Source organism: Topomyia yanbarensis, chromosome 3 (assembly GCF_030247195.1).
Source record: "Topomyia yanbarensis strain Yona2022 chromosome 3, ASM3024719v1, whole genome shotgun sequence".
In the NCBI taxonomy this organism is placed as follows: Eukaryota; Metazoa; Arthropoda; class Insecta; order Diptera; family Culicidae; genus Topomyia; species Topomyia yanbarensis.
Window position 1 is genome coordinate 4,334,175 of NC_080672.1, and position 18,967 is coordinate 4,353,141.

The 18,967-nt window shown below is 39.8% G+C and overlaps 3 protein-coding genes and 1 non-coding gene across 5 annotated transcripts in view; 3 read left to right on the top strand and 1 right to left on the bottom strand.

The window, feature by feature from the left end:
- The first annotated feature begins 2,450 nt into the window (after nt 1-2,450).
- Nucleotides 2,451-4,073, top strand: LOC131691444 (acylglycerol kinase, mitochondrial). The gene is made up of 3 exons (XM_058977835.1): nt 2,451-2,703; nt 2,765-2,900; nt 2,964-4,073. The coding sequence occupies exons 1-3, from the start codon at nt 2,594-2,596 to the stop codon at nt 4,029-4,031; spliced, it is 1,314 nt and encodes a 437-aa protein (XP_058833818.1). The 5' UTR covers nt 2,451-2,593; the 3' UTR covers nt 4,032-4,073.
- LOC131691445 (polyisoprenoid diphosphate/phosphate phosphohydrolase PLPP6) lies at nt 4,063-5,247 on the bottom strand. 2 transcript variants are annotated; one of them, XM_058977836.1, is made up of 4 exons: nt 5,093-5,247; nt 4,923-5,018; nt 4,704-4,859; nt 4,063-4,647 (listed from the first exon to the last, which is right to left on the bottom strand). In XM_058977836.1, the coding sequence occupies exons 2-4, from the start codon at nt 4,950-4,952 to the stop codon at nt 4,153-4,155; spliced, it is 681 nt and encodes a 226-aa protein (XP_058833819.1). In that variant the 5' UTR covers nt 4,953-5,018; nt 5,093-5,247; the 3' UTR covers nt 4,063-4,152. The 2 variants fall into 2 exon arrangements, with proteins under 2 accessions (XP_058833819.1, XP_058833820.1); XM_058977837.1 differs by having other exon boundaries at nt 5,123-5,244.
- A 353-nt stretch (nt 5,248-5,600) lies between these two features.
- LOC131694130 (protein daughter of sevenless) overlaps nt 5,601-18,967 on the top strand; it is a 39,478-nt gene continuing 26,111 nt past the window's right edge. Inside the window, exon 1 of the mRNA XM_058982573.1 lies at nt 5,601-6,329. Coding sequence (XP_058838556.1) covers nt 6,255-6,329 — 75 coding nt within the window. The 5' untranslated portion in view covers nt 5,601-6,254. The remainder of the gene's footprint in view (nt 6,330-18,967) is intronic.
- Nucleotides 18,552-18,666, top strand: Trnay-gua (transfer RNA tyrosine (anticodon GUA)). The gene is made up of 2 exons: nt 18,552-18,588; nt 18,631-18,666. It is a non-coding gene; the product is annotated as a tRNA-Tyr (tRNA).

Sequence of the window (18,967 nt, forward strand, 5' to 3'; positions counted from 1 at the left end):
TAGGTAAGGTAGGGCATCAAATCAAGACTGAGGTGGTTATCGACTCCAGTATCTGCCCGGAAACTCATCGACAAAACGATAACCTGCAACCTGTTTTTATAGTATAGTATAGTTACGGGATCAGTCGAACGAAGTAGTAAGACAATACCATTCACCAAAATCATTAATGGATAGCTCTAGCAGTCGAAAGAATGCCCACTAACTAATTAAACTCTTTTCGGTAGAATACCCTTCATTTGGTTTCGGTTATGACTTGGCATGTGGTTGATGTGATGCGGTAGTTTGAGGCATATCGGGAAATTGCACACTTGCACAAGAGGTACCGTACTTTGATTCCGACCTCGCCATAGATCTCCCTCACCAGAATGCAAAGCTAATACAATTTCGATTATCTATCTTATCCGTTTTACTTACTTCAAGTTCACATTCGATTCCGTTGCATTTTTTTTCTGATTACCAAAACAATAAACAGTTTCCATGGTTTTCCCAGTTTTCAGCAATGCCAGTTTTCTAGAAAATTCATCAAGGTACACTGTCACTTTGACACTGTACCTTTCAAGGTACAGGGTTGCGTAAAACGTGTCCTCGAAAAATTGCAAGAGCATTCCGTATTAACATATTTGTATTTGGTTTAACCGAACAAACAAGTTCGAAGAAACAAAAACAAATCTTTTGTATTAACCAAAGGAGAAAACAACTCAAATTTAGTTGAAATCAAACAAAGATTCGGTTGGTTTTTAACAAAGGGATCAGTAGGATCTAACAAATTTTATTTTGATTCAACAATGTTTCTATTTGAAATGCAAATAGAACTGTTTGTTAAACTAAACCATGCTTTCGAAAAACGCCTATTTCAGTTTGAAACAGTCATTTGTCACGTTTTAGATTCAAGAAAACGTTTTGTTGATTCAAAAAGGCCTGATTTTTCTGCGTGCGGGTTGAAAATTGATTTAAGCTATGGTAAACAGCGTTCCCTCGACATCTATTGCGACCAGAGTTTGGTCCACAACTGGAATTGGTTCGATTGGTTCTGTTGCTGAATTTCCTTACAAATGGACTACAGTACATTGATATGCTACGTACATACGGACACCTCTTTCTCTTTTCAATTTCCATGTAAGAAAAGGAAGGGGAACCAGGCTGTACGCTCACCCTATGGAACAAATAAACACAAGAGATTTGATGATGTAATCAAGTTTATGGGATAAAACTGCATTAAGTTTGCTGTTGTATCGTAACAAAAATTGAATCAATTGGGCTATTAAACCATATACTGTTTTTGATTTTTTCTTTAGCAGCTGAAGTTGAAGAAGTCGAGATTTTTTTTACGCAAAATAACAAATATTATTATTAAATAAAATATATTCAATTATTACGACCACACCTTCCATTGAACTATCTTGATCCCTATCCTTTTGCTGGTATGGCTGTCAAAAATGCTAATCCATGTGACTAAATTCACTGTCGAGGAAGACTGATAGTGTCAAATAAGGATTTGTTCAACTAAAATTATTCTAAGGTTTTAAGGGTAGAGCATATATGCTGTTATATTTAGAAAGTTGAGTTCTATCGGTTTATGTAACAAAAGAGGAATTCTATTCTTCATCTAATGACCCAATTGGGATCTGTTTGCGATAACTGCCACAATATCGCATCCCAGTAAATGAAAATGCGACCAGGCAGGTTTAAATAGACGGTGGCGACCGGTAGGCTATTGAAACTTTACTCTAACCCGGTCAAATCAATCGGAATTTGATTCGAAATTCTGGATGGAGTCAGTTTGGAATCAAGTTGAAATGCAACGACCGATTGTGTGGGAATCGATTGCATTTGAACTGGACTCCATACTATATCCATTCAGAATTCCGAAATGGGTTTTACTAGGAAGCTGCATGCCCTAACTTAACGTATGCTGTAAAAATGGTGTGCGATGCTTGAGGCAAATCTAGGGCAGATCACTTCAACGGCCAATTTCTTCACTTTTTCGGATTACTGGTGGCCAATTAGCCGAAAACCGGTTTTCAATGAAAACCGGTTTTCAAGCAAGTGAAGAAATTGGCCGTAAGAATGTGTAACAACTTTGCAATTATTTTGAAAAAATGCATTTAATTTCCATTTTTGCAGTAATTGCACTCTCTCCCATAAAATTTTGTTCAACAAAGGATCCACTTCGTTCGCTGTATAGTTGGATGTAGTGCTAATGCTTCTTGCAGGGTTTTGACGTCTTAAACGCAAAATACATTATAAATTTCAATTTTGATGAAAAGAAAATACATTTAATTTTGTTGATTTCGAAAAATGCATCACAAGTGATCTGCGCCTTGGTGCGATGGCTTCGAAACTCCGCATAAAACAGATTTCAGAGTACATTGGAAACATGTTAATATTACTCAATTACAGAGTATTTGACGCGTGTGTGTAGTCCTGTGTATGAAATTGCTGAAGGGCTGTGACGTAAACAAAAACAAACGTGCAGTTGGATGGCTGGTTTCTTGTAATCTATTAATTTTTAATTATTTATTGTAATTGTAATTAATGCAGAAATTTTCAATCAATTTGTTATAAATAAAAGTATTTTGTTAAGAATAAAATCATGGCATTTATCATAAGGTTTGCCAAAGGCGTTCGAAATAATTGGAAAAAGTCGACGTTTTTGGTTGGCGCTGCAGCATACGGTATTTCCTACTCCCGGGAAAAGTATGAGTAAGTACCGGTCTCCCATCATTCGTAAAAATTGAAAGAATTTCCACGTTTTCTGTTAAAGAATCAAGCAGTTGATGCGACACTACTCCACCGAAGCATCGAAATACGGTGATATTCAGATTGCTGCTAATCAACGGCTACAAAAAGTGCTGGTTCTACTCAATCCAGCCGCCAATAGAAAATCGTCCGAGGAAGATGTGAGATTTCGATTCAATTGTTAATATTTTGCTAAAGTAATTTTCAATTATTTTTATTAACAGTTCCACGATTATTGCGAACCAATTCTGCACTTGGCTGGCTTCGAGGTGGATATTGTCAAAACCGATTCCGAAGGTCACGCACGTCGGTATGTCGAGGAGTTGGCATCGCTCCCGGACGCTATTCTGGTAGCCGGTGGTGACGGCACCGTTTCGGAAACCATTTCCGGATTGAAAAGGCGTCCCGATGGGGCTCAGTGTCCCATTGGAGTGCTACCGGTAGGAAGGACAAATAACCTGGCCAGCGCGCTGTTCCGAAACAGTCCAGAACGTACGACGCTGGAAGATGTTCGAGCAATGGCAAATGCTGCCTATGCGGTAGTGGCAGGAAAGAAGCAAAAAATGGACGTTATGAGGATTGAGGTGCTGCCCAACGAGGTGGATGAAAAGGTTCCGGAGAAACCGGTTTATGCCGTTGGTAGTTTGCATTGGGGAGCGTTTCGAGATATTTTGACACTTAGAGATAAGTACTGGTATACTGGATCGCTGCGAGAGTACGTAGCGTTTCTGTTCTATGCTTTTGATCGAGAGCCCACGTGGAGTTGTAAGGCAAAGGTGACAATTACGGAACCTTGCTCCGGTTGTAGTAAGTGCTACCAAGATAGTCAACAAAAGCAGCCGAAACAGGAGCAATCAAGCAGATGGTGGTCGGTATTTTTACCGAAGGCCAAGGCGATCACACAAACAGTCAACTATTCCAAAATAGTGAATGATAAGTGTTCTGTTCCGATTGAGATAGAAGTTGATCCATCGGAACTGATACTGCAAACTTCTAACGCTGATCAGGAAAGAGAACAAGATAAACCGAAGTTGTCCCTAACGATCAGTCCGTCTGTAGATTCTGGCTTTAGTTTTCTAAAGGAGAGTTGGTCGCGATTATGGAACAGACGATACGTCGAATGTCCCGCTGAGAAGCACATTGAAGTTCGAACGGTAGAATTGATTCCTGCAAGGCTGAAGACATCGGAGAACGACAAAGAACTGTTTTATTCCATCGATAACGAAGCTTATGAAGTAAGGCCAGTGCGAGTTACGCTTGTTCCCAAGGCTGTCGAAGTTTATACGTTTTGAACCTGTTAATAGTTGGTAATAAAAGTTGAAATTTCAAAATAAGTCTCTTTACTACTATGTCAAATGATGGCAGCAAATACAATGTTATAACTTTATGCGCACAAAACGATTCTTTGGTAAATTAAACTCCATACTCCGGTCCTGAAATCTTTTCATCGGTCATGTATGAGATTAGCCAAATACAGCTCTCCTGATCAAACCAAATTAAGGAAATTAAAAACGCATTAAACAGTCCCACTGCGATTCCCGCTAGAACATCCAGAATGTGGTGTCTGAATAACAGCAAACGGGATAGGCACAACGCCACGCACCAAGCCAGCAATGGAGGCCAAAGAAGAAAGCTAACTGGATCCAACCAGGTCAGAAAGGTTACGATGAACACACCCCTGGAAACGTGTCCCGACGGGAAGCTGAACTTGTCCGGTCCGATGCAGAATGGATCATCATTGACAGCTGGACGACGGCGTCTTGTGGCAGCTTTGATTAGGGCCACCATGACAATATCAGTGATGAGTCCTATAAACAGATTGACTTGCATCTGATACCATGACGGCTTATCAATCATCCAGCAGAACGCAAGCCAACCAGACAGCCAGGCAATTCCATGGCAAGAGTACTAGAATAAAGAACTTTTATAAACTGCTATTTGTAACGACGGTAGCATCTACTTACCTCCAAAACTTTACAGTGAGTGCGTAATGAACGGAAAGGAACAAAATTCAGCATAAAACTAACGAATCGTTTCGTGATAAGAACATCCCACTCTAAAAGTTGCTTCAATGCCGGTGGAAGAACTCGGTCCTCTTCCATTCGTGTTTTGGAGTCGATCTATTGAAAAAAATGTCATCTAATCATATCATGACGCATCAGAAAATTCTCTGATCAACTTACATTCTCCTGTTGCTGTCGATTGCGCTTCATCGTTGCTTGCGAAAGTGATATGACGTTATAAATCAAACTTCCTATCGATTGCTGGAAGGCGCTTATCTACAAGCAAATAAATTAGCGACATTTATCAATTTTCCTGCAGCACGTTGTGGAATTCGGCAATTATATTCAACCTCTATTTTGAAGAAAAATCCAGAGCTCACCACATGAAAGTTGGGTAATAAAAATTACTAAACCTCCATGAGCAAAATCGCGACCTTAAAAATGTTCCGACACGGACAACAACAGAATCATTCAAAACTTTGCTGCTGATATGTTGACATTGACAGCTCGTCGATAGTGATCCCTTTGGAAATATAGATTGAGGGGTGAGCAAATGTTCATACGTGTATTCTTTGGTAATTTGCATATTTTTCGTTTTCGAACGAGAACGTTTGACACTATTTTTCTAATGAATAAAAATACTGTTAAAGTATAAAAAAATACAAATTTGGAAAGAAGTTTGGAATACATTGCTCTTTGAACATTGATTTTTTTAAATTTCTCATTGTTATTGCGATTATTGTCGACATTTTCCAAACACTCAACCGATAAGTCATTTGTAGCAAGCCCTCGAAGATGGCAACACTTTCTCGTTTGACGTTTTGTTTTTTTTACAGCATTCCTTGTCATCGACGAACTGCGGCGAAGTACATCGCCAAAGGGAACACACAAAAATCTGATCGCCATCTTCGCATTCACTTGTTCAGGCGTTCTTCTTGTGTTGATCGGTGCATTTTTTCCCGTTTTGTTCCGGTTAATAGTCCGTTAATGGTTCAATTTTTGAGGTGTGCTGTTGCTTTTCTGTTAGTGCGTTTTATTGATTAGGATTTTCCGGAAAAAGTTTTCTGTTTAGTGGAAGTACAAGTAAAAACAAGTCGAGTCTGGGTGTGTGTCGAACAAAGTGAAGTTGGAGCAGTGCCTTATCTTATTGGAGATAAAATTTAAATATTCCGATTCATAAATCAAATCATTGTGCAATTTTAATATGTGCTATATTTAAGTGTTGTTAAGCAAAATTCTTCGTGGTTCCTAGTTCCAGCGAAAGAAAAAAAAAAACCAAAATTAATCAGCCTTACCCAGGATATAACACAAAGCAGAGAGAACTCCCAGAAGATTTTTCATTTTCCAATGCCTCAGTAGGCTGATTCTCGCTGAGTAGGGAACAACCCGCAAGCTGCTACTATAGGGTGAAGCGGCAGGAAGTGAGGAACAAACAAGCGCAAAGAAAGAGATAACAGAGCCCCAACAAAAACAGCATCAGCAGCAACAACTGCAGCACCAGCCGCAAACCAGATGACGACGAATAAGGAGGTCTATCACGAAGGTTGGCTGATCAAATCGCCTCCGACGAAGCGAATCTGGCGAGCGGTGAGTCACTGTTTTTTTTCAGCATTTTGTTAATATTATGTGTTTTCTGCTGATGTTATACATATTTGCTCGGTGGAAAAATTTCGGTCCAGGCGAGGCAACACTACACTTTGTTGGTTTTTGTAGGTTCAGCATTCTTAGTTTTCAAAATTAAATTAGTTATAAGTATTCAGAAACGTTTCTTAAGGCTTGCAAAACCAACAATGGGAATCCAAACTTCGAATTCAATTATTCATCTTATACTTATATTAACAAATTCTATGTGACGGATTTAAAAATGTAGAATGCTGGATAAATTTGTAATTTATTAAATAATCACGCGGTAACCTTTTGGTTTTGCCAATACTCAGGTCAAGAATAAAATAAATTGGAGTTCAGAATAGCGACATAGTCGAAAAAGGATTTGTGGTAGCAAATTTAAAAAGAAATGCCCAGAATATTGCAAAAAATAGCTGTCAGATAATTATAAACTTTTTCAAATTAAATTAGTTCAGCAGAATGTTTTAGCGTTTTTGTTTTTTCTTAGTGCTACACCGGTTTAGTGCAAAGAAATTCCTTCGAGGGGAACTCAGCCGCCGCTTCGAGCGACATGGCTGCTTCATAGAAGAAGAAGGGGAAGGCCCCTGTCTGGGTACCTATGTCGGTCTTCTCTCTTCCCTCCCTCTTGGAGGCCACTGTCTGGGTTCCTCTGTCGGACTTCTCCCGACATTCCACCTTCTTGGCATAAGCCTGCTGTTCCTGTCTTGCGACACGAACAGCCTTCCAGAGCACCAGCAGGCTCTGTTTCAGCTCCTTGCTGATATTTTGCTTTGCGTTAGTGAACTCGATTATTGCTTCGAGCTGCTCCACCACTTTACGCATCGCGGTTAGTCGCCCGTCCAGCGCATTGGTAGGATTATTTTCTACCACTGCTGGGGGGTCACTGGTGCTGTCGAATGCAGCCCCCGTCGCTCCACTACTCTCCCCACTGGGGGGAGACCTCATCAAACCACCTCTAGCAAAGGGGTTCGGCACCTCCGTTTTTTGATTTTTGTTATTTTTCACGTCGCTCATTAATCTCACGAGTAGCGCGAGAAAGAAAAGTCCGCCACGCTCCGCAGTAATGTGATAAGGGACACTTACTGTGGGGGTTGCCCAGGTACCCCACAGGCTCTGTTAACGATCGAGCATCTTTTTCACCCCCTCGATCACTCATCCCTCGGCACGGGTCGCTTCACGCCTTGGAATTGGGGTTATGACCTATTTTGCTTTACGTGGTGACCGCGGCCCAGATCATCACAATCATCCTCCTTTACCAGGGCTTTTGACCGATAGATCTGGTTCTCAATAGTTCCAAGTACGTAGGTTATTACAGACATGCACAGACATTGAGATCCGTCATTCGCTAGCGGAGTTATGATCAGGGGGTGGGAGGTTTAAGATGTATACTGTATGCTTGACGAATAATTGCGCTGCAGAATGGGATGAAAAGGCGATTTGAACAGTACTACTGTTACCTGTTCAGAAATAAGATAACGTGTTTCTCCATACGATTTGATATACCATACGGATCAAATAATTGTATTTTTGGATTATGTGATGTAAATTTAAAAGTGTTAAAAATTTACTTTATCAGTGGAGTGTTTATAAGGTCGCAAGCGTAGATGTGCATAGATGATCGCGAAGGGCTCAAGTGTTTGTATGTTAATGTGTTTGTTATGTGTGTCAGCACATATGTGACTTCGCGTGTATAAACTTGATTTAGTAACCGCGCGGATCGCGAATATGGTACTCACCTTCCGGTGCGCGTTTCAGATGCTAGGAAGAGAGTGAGTTCTTCTATATCACTATAGAGTTCCCGATCATGTCGTCATGGAACGTGTTATTATTTTGGTCGAACTGAATGTACGGACCTAGGTTGCCAGGACCGAGAGTAGAGACTTTCGGACGTGACCGATCCATGATCACGCGAACACGGACGTTTGTAGATTCACTTTTAAGACCGCGTTTGTAAATTTATAAATCCCTGGCGGTTCACTTTATCGCTGGGCTGTTATCATATTTGGGAGATCGCGGGCGTAGATATGCATAGATGATCGCGTAAGGCAACCAAAAATCAACTGGTCATCTTCGAGAAGCCAAATTTATTAAATCCACTTTTTACTTTATTTCGACCATGGCATAAGTGGGTAATAAAGGTCGCCAATTTAAGTACTAAATTTGATCACAATGTAACTTAACTATTAATAAAGTAGTCGTACTCAAAGCTTCTATGTGATATAATAATTGTAATACTGTTTTGGTGGAAAAGCCATCCTGTGTCAAGGTACAGTATCATGTCGTGGTTCAGGATTGTCTTCGGGATATAAATCAACAAGACGAAGTCATGTACCAAAGATTCTATCTCGCTTACTACTGATCATTTGTTGCTCTTTAACTCCTGCAGAAGTTTATACTTTTGTTTCAGGAACTTTGTCTGACATAGTATCTCTTCGAGTTTCACTAGCCTTAGTTTAATTTTTCCCTCGTCTTACTACGCTTGCTCGTATTACCGGGTGATTTAGCCGAACTGACATAATTGTGGGTGTAATTGGTTGCTTATCGGCGATTACTTTCGAGACGGTCCCATTGACTGGTCTACTAATTGTACTGGGGGTATGTACGTACGTTTCTGTCATTCTTGTTGGGTTCATCACATAACCCACAACTACCGGAATTATTCGTAACCTTTGCAATTCCAATAAGTTTATCATCAGAAGTCTAAAAAGGAAAAAGGACATTGCTCCTTTTTTCTGACTTCCTGTTCCAGCGGCTGGTTGGTTTAGGCGAGTCATACCTGCGACCGTTGAATGACGCCAGATTGGGCTGGATTATCTGCTACGGTGCCGTCTTGATCAGAACTATTATTCGGATGCACATCACCAACATGGGTCAAACTCATTGGCGTGCGCAAGGGGGGGCTAGGAGGGGCTATAGCCCCCCCCCCCTAATGCGCTGGAATAAAAAAAATTGGTATTATTATACTGTTGAAAAGACATGGCAATTTACTGCATATCTCATTTTGTTTAAGCAAGCCATGTTATCTTAGTTGGCGCAAGTTTGTTGAAATCAGGAATCTCTATTGATAATAAGATAAGGTTGCTAAGAGGAAGCGGTAACTGCAGCAAAGATTCGGTTACCGGCTTAAAAATACAAGAGTGTTGGTGATCAATTTCATTTTTTGCTTTGACTAAAAATTATAAACTTTTTATTGCAAATGATTAATGCAGTCGGTAAAGGCATATATGTCGATTCCAGGAGGTATTACATGGAAAGCGAGAACAAGAGAAACTTTCAACGTTCTTCTAAAATTTAACAGTAATATAGTCTTAGAAGAACTATATAGATGTTATTTATTTGGATAGCAACTTATTCTACTTCAATCTTCTTTTCATTTTAATGACATTAAATTAGCTAGAAATTACTAAGTAGGAAAAGTTTTAAAAAATTAGTTATGAAAGGATTTGGAATATACGGATAGGAAAGCTGTCGGTTCTCATGGTAAAGAGGGACGACTCTGCTGTTGCCGTGAAACATGATAGATTTAAGCAATTCGTAGTAACTCTGCCTAAGCGCGACTCCTACCAGCAGAAGATAAAAAATTAGTCCGGAAGTTTCTAAGCCTGTTCCTACCCAAGTAACAATTGAAGTTTTATAGCACGCTACAAGTGCAATCTTAGTTTAATAGTAAATACCAAAAATATATGTTTAAATATCTTATTTCATGGAAAGCATGAAACATAATTCCGCCTTTAGGACAAAAGGTTTTGGGGAACGATCAACAAGAAATTGCCTGATCACAACGTAGCAGCAAGTTCATAAGGTGATCAGCTCAGCAGTCACATGTCTATCGGATAACACACGAGGAAACTGGTTCGATGTGGATTGCCAACGAGCAACAGATGAGAAAAATCAGACCAGGAGCTTATTGCTCGCACTGGTTATATGTTAGAACAGTGTAGTGAGCTGAAAGCCGCTGAAAAGGACGATCACGACAGGGGCGCATAAGGCTTGATAATTATGGACTAGCATGTTAGAGATAGTTTAAAATAATATTCAGTTTTGGGCATGTAGAGGAGACTCGTTAAAGTGATTAGTAGACAACCTATAAGGCGTCGTCGACTTTTGGGTAAAGAGTTGCTGTCATCGGAGGTATGCAATCGAGGAAAATATGTGTGTGGGCGAGACTGGAAAGTGGCTCCCTGGAAAGTGGCTCAAATACCCAGTCGCTATAAATAGCATAGGTTTACGAAAAAAAATTGATTTCTTTCCTAAATATGTTTTCTAAACGCATTTTGGAGCACACAAAAAACCTCGAAAAGTGTTATTAAATGTTTTCCTACAGAAAGAAAATTTTCCATTTTCTACTTGATTCTCGGAGTTGCTCAGAAGTTATTCAGAAGTTTTTGTTTATGTTTATGTTTATTACCTTCACCAACAGGCCCCATGGCCCCAATGGTGGTTGCTTAAACTAATTACACTTTAAAACTGCCAACATTTTCGCTTTTATCGCATTCCGCGTCCTGTTGAAGTCAAAGGCCGTCGCCACACTGTTAAAAAATCGTTGGAGTCCGGTAACAGCGCTCTGGCAACCATAGTTGGTTCTCCTGAACGGAACTCGCAGAAGAGAGTTACACAGAAAAAAATATTTTGTAATTTTAAGTTTATTTTCATGCACATATTTGGAGCATGAATAAAAATGTAAAATTAAGTTCCACCAAAAATCCACACGACTTGTCTTGCTTTCTTCAACGAATTTTATTACAATTCTACACGTGGATTGAAAATTACAGTTTCTTTAAACGGAAAACCAATGTACTTCAATATATTTTTTACACGCATATTACCGTAAAATGACTGACATGTAATATTACACGAATGAAGGTGTAAAATTGTATGCTTTTTGATGCTCCATTTGAGTGCATTGATTTTAACGTAATTTTCAATCAAAGTTTTGATTCAATCTTGGTATGTTTACATTCGTATTGATTTACATGTCGTTTAAATTTCATTATTTTTTTGTGTGTATTACGTAGAGCTCGAACGCGGACTCGAAGATCCAGACGTCCGAGGATCGTAGGGCATTCCACTCTGGCAGAGAGTAAGTCCGAGACGAACAGGGCTCGAGAGCAGTCCCTCCGAATGCTGAGTGTATCGAGGTGTATAAGCTGGCAACGGTTTTCATAGCTCGGCAGCTGAAATCTGTTTCGCCATGGGAGATAACGAAGGGCGAAGCGTACGAACCTGCGTTGGACAGCCTCGATTCTGTCAATCCCGTTTTGGTAGTACGGATTCCAAACAGCTGAACAATATTCTAACGTTGAGCGAACCAACGCGCAGTAAAGCGATTTAAGACAATATACGTCCCTGAAGTTTTTCGCTATTCGGAAGATGAACCCAAGCTGTCGTGATGCCTTATCCACGATGTATGACGTATGTGGTTTGAACGTTAGTGCCGAATCCATGATGACTCCGAGATCTTTGATGTGAGAGTATCTTGGAATGCTCGAGCCGAAGAAATGGTCGTTAAACTGAGTCGGTTGGCGTTTCCGCGTGAACGTAAGGATTGAGCATTTGCTCGGGTTTAAAACCATTCTGTTTAGATCACATCACGTACTAAAGCTGTCCAGTTCCCTCTGAAGAAGCTCGGCATCGGTTTTATCCCGTATTTGTTGAAAAATTTTCTTGTCGTCGGCGAAAGAAAGGCGGGGTCCTTGTAATGTGAAATTGACGTCATTAAAGTAGAGTAGGAATATTACTGGACCGAGATGGCTTCCTTGTGGGATGCCGGATGTAGCGAAGAATGGTGCAGATAGACAGTCCTTCATGCTGATTTGGAGTTGCCTTCCATCGAGGTAGGAACGAAACCAGCGCAGAAGTTGTCCATGAATGCCGAGTTTGTCCAGCTTCGCTATTGCGATATCATGGTTGATTTTGTCGAAGGCCGCAGATAGATCCATATAAATAGCATCGGTTTGCAATCCGTCAGCGAATCCATCCATTACATATGTTGTGAACGAGAGCAGGTTTGTCGTTGTCGATCGTTTAGGCATGAAACCGTGTTGGTCATCTGCAATGTAGTGTTTGCAGTGAAAGAAAATAGGATCTAATACAACCAGCTCGAACAGTTTTGATACAGCACTTAAATACGAGATTCCCCGATAATTGTCAATGTTCGATTTGTTTCCTTCTTTATGAACTGGAAACATGTGCGCTGCTTTCCAGCAGGAAGGGAATGTACCAGTAGTGAGTGATAGCTCGAAGACTCGCCGAAGTGGTTCAAGAATCCCGTTGATGCACTTTTTGACAAAAATCGAGGGAACACCAACTGGACCCGGAAACAAGATGCTTTCAGTTTGGCATTTGCTGCAAGAATGGCAGTATTATCGACACAAATTCGGTTGATGGTTCGTCCTTAGCGGCGGCAGCGACTTGTTGTGGTGGCAGGTGCTCGTTGAAAAAAAAACGCTTGAAAATTTGTCGGAGAACAGTTGGTAAATTTCCTTAGTGTCGGTGCCTAAAACTCCATTAAACGACATACAAGATGGCAAACCGGATTCTTTTCGCTGCTCGTTAACATACTTCCAAAACGAGGCTTGGATTTCAGTTGACGCTCGACGTTTCGCTGGTGTCTAAAAAAGGCGCGTCTGCTTTGCTGTTTGTATTCGTGGTTGAGTTGAAAGTAGTGATTTCGTAATGCAAGTGTCTTATGCTTCGAGAATTTTTTAAGTACAGCTCGTTTGGCAGATTTTAATCGTCTAAGGATGGTTGATTGCCAGGGAGGGTGTTCATCGGTACTAATTATTCGTTTTGGCACATGGCGGTCGATAAGTTAGTTAATAATACTAGAAAACGACATCGCTGCTTCGTTCCCGTCGTCATTGTTAATATTTTCGTCCCAGTCCGTATACAACAGCGTGCTAACGATGCCGTCGTAGTCAGCGTTTTTAAAATCGTAGACGATAGAGCTTTTATTTTTTGCTTTAACATTTTTTAGAATATCAAATAGTACATTTTTTGATACGCTTGCAAAAAAAGCATGATTTTTTATTGAAAAATCTTGAAACTGCAACTTTTGTGCTTGAACGCCAATATTTTGATATCGTTTCCAGTGAACATGATATCTCGTGAACCAAATCACAGACCAATCTTCAATTCTGGAATGTTGTTCGTGATTATAATAGCAAGCTTATTACAAAATTTCAAAATTAATTGTGAATGTTTCCCTAAAAAAATTTAAGAATATAACGTGTTTTAACCACCGTAAAAATAAAGCTTTTCGCATAAATAAAAAATATTCTCATTATGATACCAATAATTTTAAAATAGAGCAACAGTTCATGTCTTCAAATTTATTTGTGAATTGGAACTACTGATATGGTATGAATCGTAACGGACTTTCTCAAAAAATCCGCATTCGAGATCATCGTTGTGGTACGAAGTAGAGTGAGCCGTACATCGAATATTCCATTCTGACATGTGTTTCAAAATGTACCGTCCAATATATAATTCAATAACAAAATAAAATAACTGTTTTGCAATCGAACCTTTACCAGAAATCTACCTGATAATGGAGGTTCAACATAAATGAATGTTTTTAAGCCGTTAGCCCCCCCCCCCCCCTAATGGAAAAAGCTGCGCACGCCTATGGTCAAACTACTTTCTGTTCGTGAAATATAACATTTAATTCATGCGTACACAGGCTACTACGATGCGAAAAAACATGTAGGGGAACATGGGGAGACTTGACCAAGCGCAAAATTCAATTTTTGGCTATGGTGTCTTCTATTCGGTTCTTAAAAAATTTTCAAAAATATTTTTATGCTTGTTTCGAACCCTTAAGGTAATTTTAAAAGTTTGGAATGTAAAATCCTTTCCTTACAGAAAATATTACGTGATTAATAAATTTGTATTAAATGATGTAATTTTTTATCAAACTTTGTATGGACATATCTTTTACTATTAATGTTCTTATATTAATGTACTAATTTAGCATCTTAATCCCCTCTCGCAGGTTGATGGGATTGACGGTATTGTAAACATCATCAAGCCACAATAGATTCAATAGAGTTATCTAAATATAAGGACCTTCGCTCTTTTTAGTTTTTATTTGCACCAAGTTCTACTACTAAAGGTTAATTAGTTCTCATGTTAATAATCCACCAAACTTTATGACTACTGAGGATTTGATTTATATAAGAAGCCCGCTTCAAGATGTTGATTACAATACGCCTCGATAGTGGTGTGTCGAGGAGGCCGGAAGGGCTGATATGAGCCTTTTTTCTGTTCTATACCTTTCCTCTATTTACCAGCTCATAAACAACAATCAACTAGTAACAAATAGATAATTGAGAAAGGATTTGCTATGTGTGGTGGTTGGGTATTCAAGTATTAGTAGTGTTTGAAGTACTAATGTATGTCTTTCATGTTATGATCATAACTTTAGCTGTATCTTGTACCTGTTTTATCTATTGCGTCTCTCATATATTGTCTTTTATTTCTTCTTTTCGAGTCCTATACTGCCATTATACACCCGCCTTCAGCTGGGTCAACAAAGATGGTGATAGTGAACGTCTTAACACTCACACATTCTCAAACGCGGTCTCAAGCGTGAACCTATAAAAAAGCCCTCGCGCACGCGGTTACGTATCGATCACGTCCGAAAGTCTACCCTTGATCCTAGAAGTCTAGGTACATGCCTTCAGCTGGACCAATTAAGAAAATACGCTCATATCTATTAGACAACACGTCTCATGGCGACATGACTGGGAACCCTATCGATATAAACGATCCCACTCTCTGCCAGAATTCTAACCGCGCACCGAAAATTCAATATCAGACTCACGGTTCGCGCGACCATTCAAGAACACACGTTACAAACTCACGTCAGCGCACAAACGTTAGAGCCCCTCGCGACTTTCCAAGCAACCTACGTCCACGAACTCGCAAACGTGATTGCACCCCGGTGATAAGGTGGAAATCTCAGCACTTATAAACTTACCAACGCGATCTCAAGCGTCAACCTACAAACTCCCGCGCTCGCGCCATCATGAATCGGGATCGTCCGGAAGTCTCTACCCTCGGTACAAACAATCTAGGTCCTTGTTAATTAATAAAAATAATAAAATTGAAAAATAACTCCCATATCCACTAGACAAAACGTTCCATGGCGACATGACCGGAAACTCTAGTGATATGGGGTAACTCTCTCCCTGTCAGAATGTGATCCGTACACCGAAAACTAAAGATCAGAATGACGGTCCGCGAATATATGAATGGCCGCAAGGTTTCAGAATCGAATTTATACACGCGAAGTCACATACACGCGACAAACACGTCAACATACGAACGCTTAAGCCCTTCGCGATCATCTACGTACACCTATACCCGCGATCGCGTAAACTTGATAACACTCCGGCAATTGTGTGAACGTTTTAGTACGTACGAAGTTACAAACGCGGTCCCAATCGCGATCCCGCAAACGCGCGCTATCATGAATCGGTCACGTCCGGAAATCTTTAGCCTTCATTCTAGCAATTTAGGTCCATACATTCAGTTGGACCAATAAAAAAAATAAAGCTCATATCCACTAGACCACGCGTTCTACGGCGACATGATTGGGAACTCTAATGATATGGAAGAACCAACTTTCTTCTGGAATCTGAACCGTACACAAAAAATTAAGTATCGGATTCACGGTCCGCGCTCGATCATTCTAGAACACACGCGAATATGCGAAAGGCACACGGTTATGAAATAGAATTTATACACGTGAAGTTATATACACGTTAGCACACGCGACATACAAACGCACACGCGATCGAGCACGTTAACGTACAAATGTTCGAGCCCTTCGCGATGATACACGCGATCGCGAGTCCCTGCGCCCACACAGACCTGAACCGTACAATGAATATCACATTCAGAATCACGGCCCACTACAATTGGCCTAATGCAGCGTTTTAGTGGGCGACATTGCCTGTCTCGTCTGCAAATTGTAGTATGTGATTCTGACGGGGAGCCCTTCCGAGAACCTAGCTCTACAGCTCCAGTAGGACAACTCTCGAAAAAAAAATAAACAAAGTTAGCAATAGTAGGGCTGATTTCGTGACGTGTGAACATGCAATGTAAGCAGTACAGTTAATTCTTAAAAAGAAATGCATTAAAAAAACGAAATTTATTAAATGCAACCCTTTTATACTACCTAAGGAACTCGAGAATATGGAAAAAATAATTCCAGTATGTTTATGTCATTATTTTTTGTTACGATTTTTTAAAATTCTCTAAACGATCACAGAAAAACTTTTGTAACTTTTCAAAAATTAAATCAAAAAAATTCTGCGAACAATCATGAGCACGCACAATAACTTTGCACATTATATCTCATTGACTTTTGAGGGATTGAAGGCTTTTTTAGAGATTTATGCAGGTTTAGCTCCCCATGTTCCCCTACCCTGGCAAAATGTCAAGTTGTGCAATATGAGGTTTTCGCTGAAATCGAACGCGATTTCATCGTATTCAATTTCCTGCACCGCCAGCGGACTCGTGGTCAGCTGAGGTTTCCCACATCAGCAGTATCAATTTATAATCACACCTCTTCTTCCTTCACGGTGACAGACTACAAAAGAAAACATAATTCAATATCGTTAAATGTGCCTCCAAGAAGACACCACCCTTAATTGCATTGTGTAATTCTATACCGTACGGTAAACATAAAGCTGGCGTTTTGTTGATTGAAGAACCTTCGCTAGACTTATTTTAAAATAGAAAAAAAGTTCACATTATTACCGCTGTCAAATATGCTAAAATTCCCCATTATATGAAAACTGTCATACTACCGGTGTTCAGGCCAGCAGCGTTGGTTAAATAGTAAATGCATTCATTCAACATTGGGTGTAATAATTCTATCTCTTTTTCGCGCTTCACCGGTGTAGAACAAGCTAAAAACGAAAACGCTATGAGAGTCAAAAAATAACACAGCTTCATTTTATTCATTTTCTACGATAGCATATTGGTGGGTAGTGATAAGAAGCGAAAATTTTCGTTAGACAGTGAATGAAAAGGCAGTCGGAGGACACCACGGATTCATTTCATTGCAGCAGACACTGTTCTAAAAAGTTTGAGAATTGACAATTGGAACCTAATTTGTCAGATATGATCCAAATTTGTTGATGCTTAGTTAAGTTTAGAACTGTAACAATTTGAAAAAAAAAAACAACTAACCTAAGAAAAGCTATTAAAAACTACGATTGATCTTGCCGAGCGTAAAGAAGACCACCTGGCGTGCATTGTTTTTCTGTGACCCTGGTTGCAACCAATAATTACAAGATCATCTTATCCGGATCAAACATGAAACACATTGAAGCAATCGCCAACCTACAATCTTGACGCTGACTCAGTTGGTGGTTCGTGGAAGTGAATCACCATATTAATATAAATGAATGAGGTTTTTGTTGTTCGTCTTGGAAGATGCGAGAAGAAGCAAACCAGAAGTTTACGCCTAACTGAATTGAAACGTTCTTGATTTGGAGGATCACAACATCTATACGTTAAAAATTATTTCCGGACGCCACCCACAAGTCTACAATCGTATTCATCAATATTGGCAAATTAAATCGTATATTGGCGTTTGAATGTTGATAAAACGAAACCGTTTAATCGGAGATTTTTGAGGCAAGCAAATGACTTCTAGACGTGTAAAAACGCGATATTACAGGCACCACTAATCTAAACAAATCATATTTGTTTTGCTAACGGAGCACATTGCTTTGTTCGGTGAAATTAAATCATTCAGTAACATGGCAATGCTGTAGCACAGCTCAGCAAGTCCAAATTATAAACAACTCAAGGCAAAGCAAACGTACTTACTGATGTTGCCTTTTCGAAAAGATACCGAGAGCCACTCGGACTGTGCACAGAAAGCCCCACCCCATCGAGTTTTCGTGATTTCTCTCAGCTGCCTCTGATCATGAGTAAGCTTTCCAATCGGCTATGTTTGGTTTCTGCATATCAGCGCGTAAGCAAAAGTTACCCCACTACTCACAACGTACTTCGGCTGCGTTGTTTTGTTTTGATTTCAATCGCCACCTCTCCCCTGAAACTGGAGTTTTAAAATCGGTGCAGGTATAAATAATATGTTTCTGCTATTTCGAAGCTACTATCAGCTGGCTTATATTGCCGTTTCAAAGCTACTTAAACAAGTCACCTTCGATAGCTCAGTTGGTAGAGCGGTGGACTGTAGTTGGACAACAAAGAGTGTCTTCGGACAGCTTGACTCGCAGTAATCCATAGGTCACTGGTTCAAATCCGGTTCGAAGGATTGATTTTTTTTTTCTCTAAGCAGTTTATGTTTTGGGTGTTGATTAATCTTTTATCTTTAGTAGGTACCGTAAACCGGGGTGATATTGATCACTTTTTGAAGTAATCATTACATATTTTTAGACGCAACACATTTTTTTCAAGTTTAATATTTTTAAACCATGTACTGATGTATTAAGAACAAGATTGGATGGTGTTTCCTAACATTCTCCGCTTCCAGCTATTTTTCCAAAAATTATTTCAAATTGAAGTCCGTTTTCGTATTCCGGGGTGACTTTGATAACCTGCATGTTCACCCACAT

Excerpts from the sequence above, each read along its gene's own strand:
- LOC131691445 (XM_058977836.1), bottom strand. The coding sequence starts at position 4,952 with ATGAAGCGCAATCGACAGCAACAGGAGAAT. Across the intron at positions 4,860-4,922 it reads ATCGACAGCAACAGGAGAAT|ATCGACTCCAAAACACGAAT; the intron begins GTAAGTTGATCA and ends TTTTTTCAATAG. Across the intron at positions 4,648-4,703 it reads CTCACTGTAAAGTTTTGGAG|TACTCTTGCCATGGAATTGC; the intron begins GTAAGTAGATGC and ends TCTTTATTCTAG.
- LOC131691444 (XM_058977835.1), top strand. The coding sequence starts at position 2,594 with ATGGCATTTATCATAAGGTTTGCCAAAGGCGTTCGAAATAATTGGAAA. Across the intron at positions 2,704-2,764 it reads TACTCCCGGGAAAAGTATGA|AATCAAGCAGTTGATGCGAC; the intron begins GTAAGTACCGGT and ends TTTCTGTTAAAG. Across the intron at positions 2,901-2,963 it reads GAAAATCGTCCGAGGAAGAT|TTCCACGATTATTGCGAACC; the intron begins GTGAGATTTCGA and ends TTTTATTAACAG.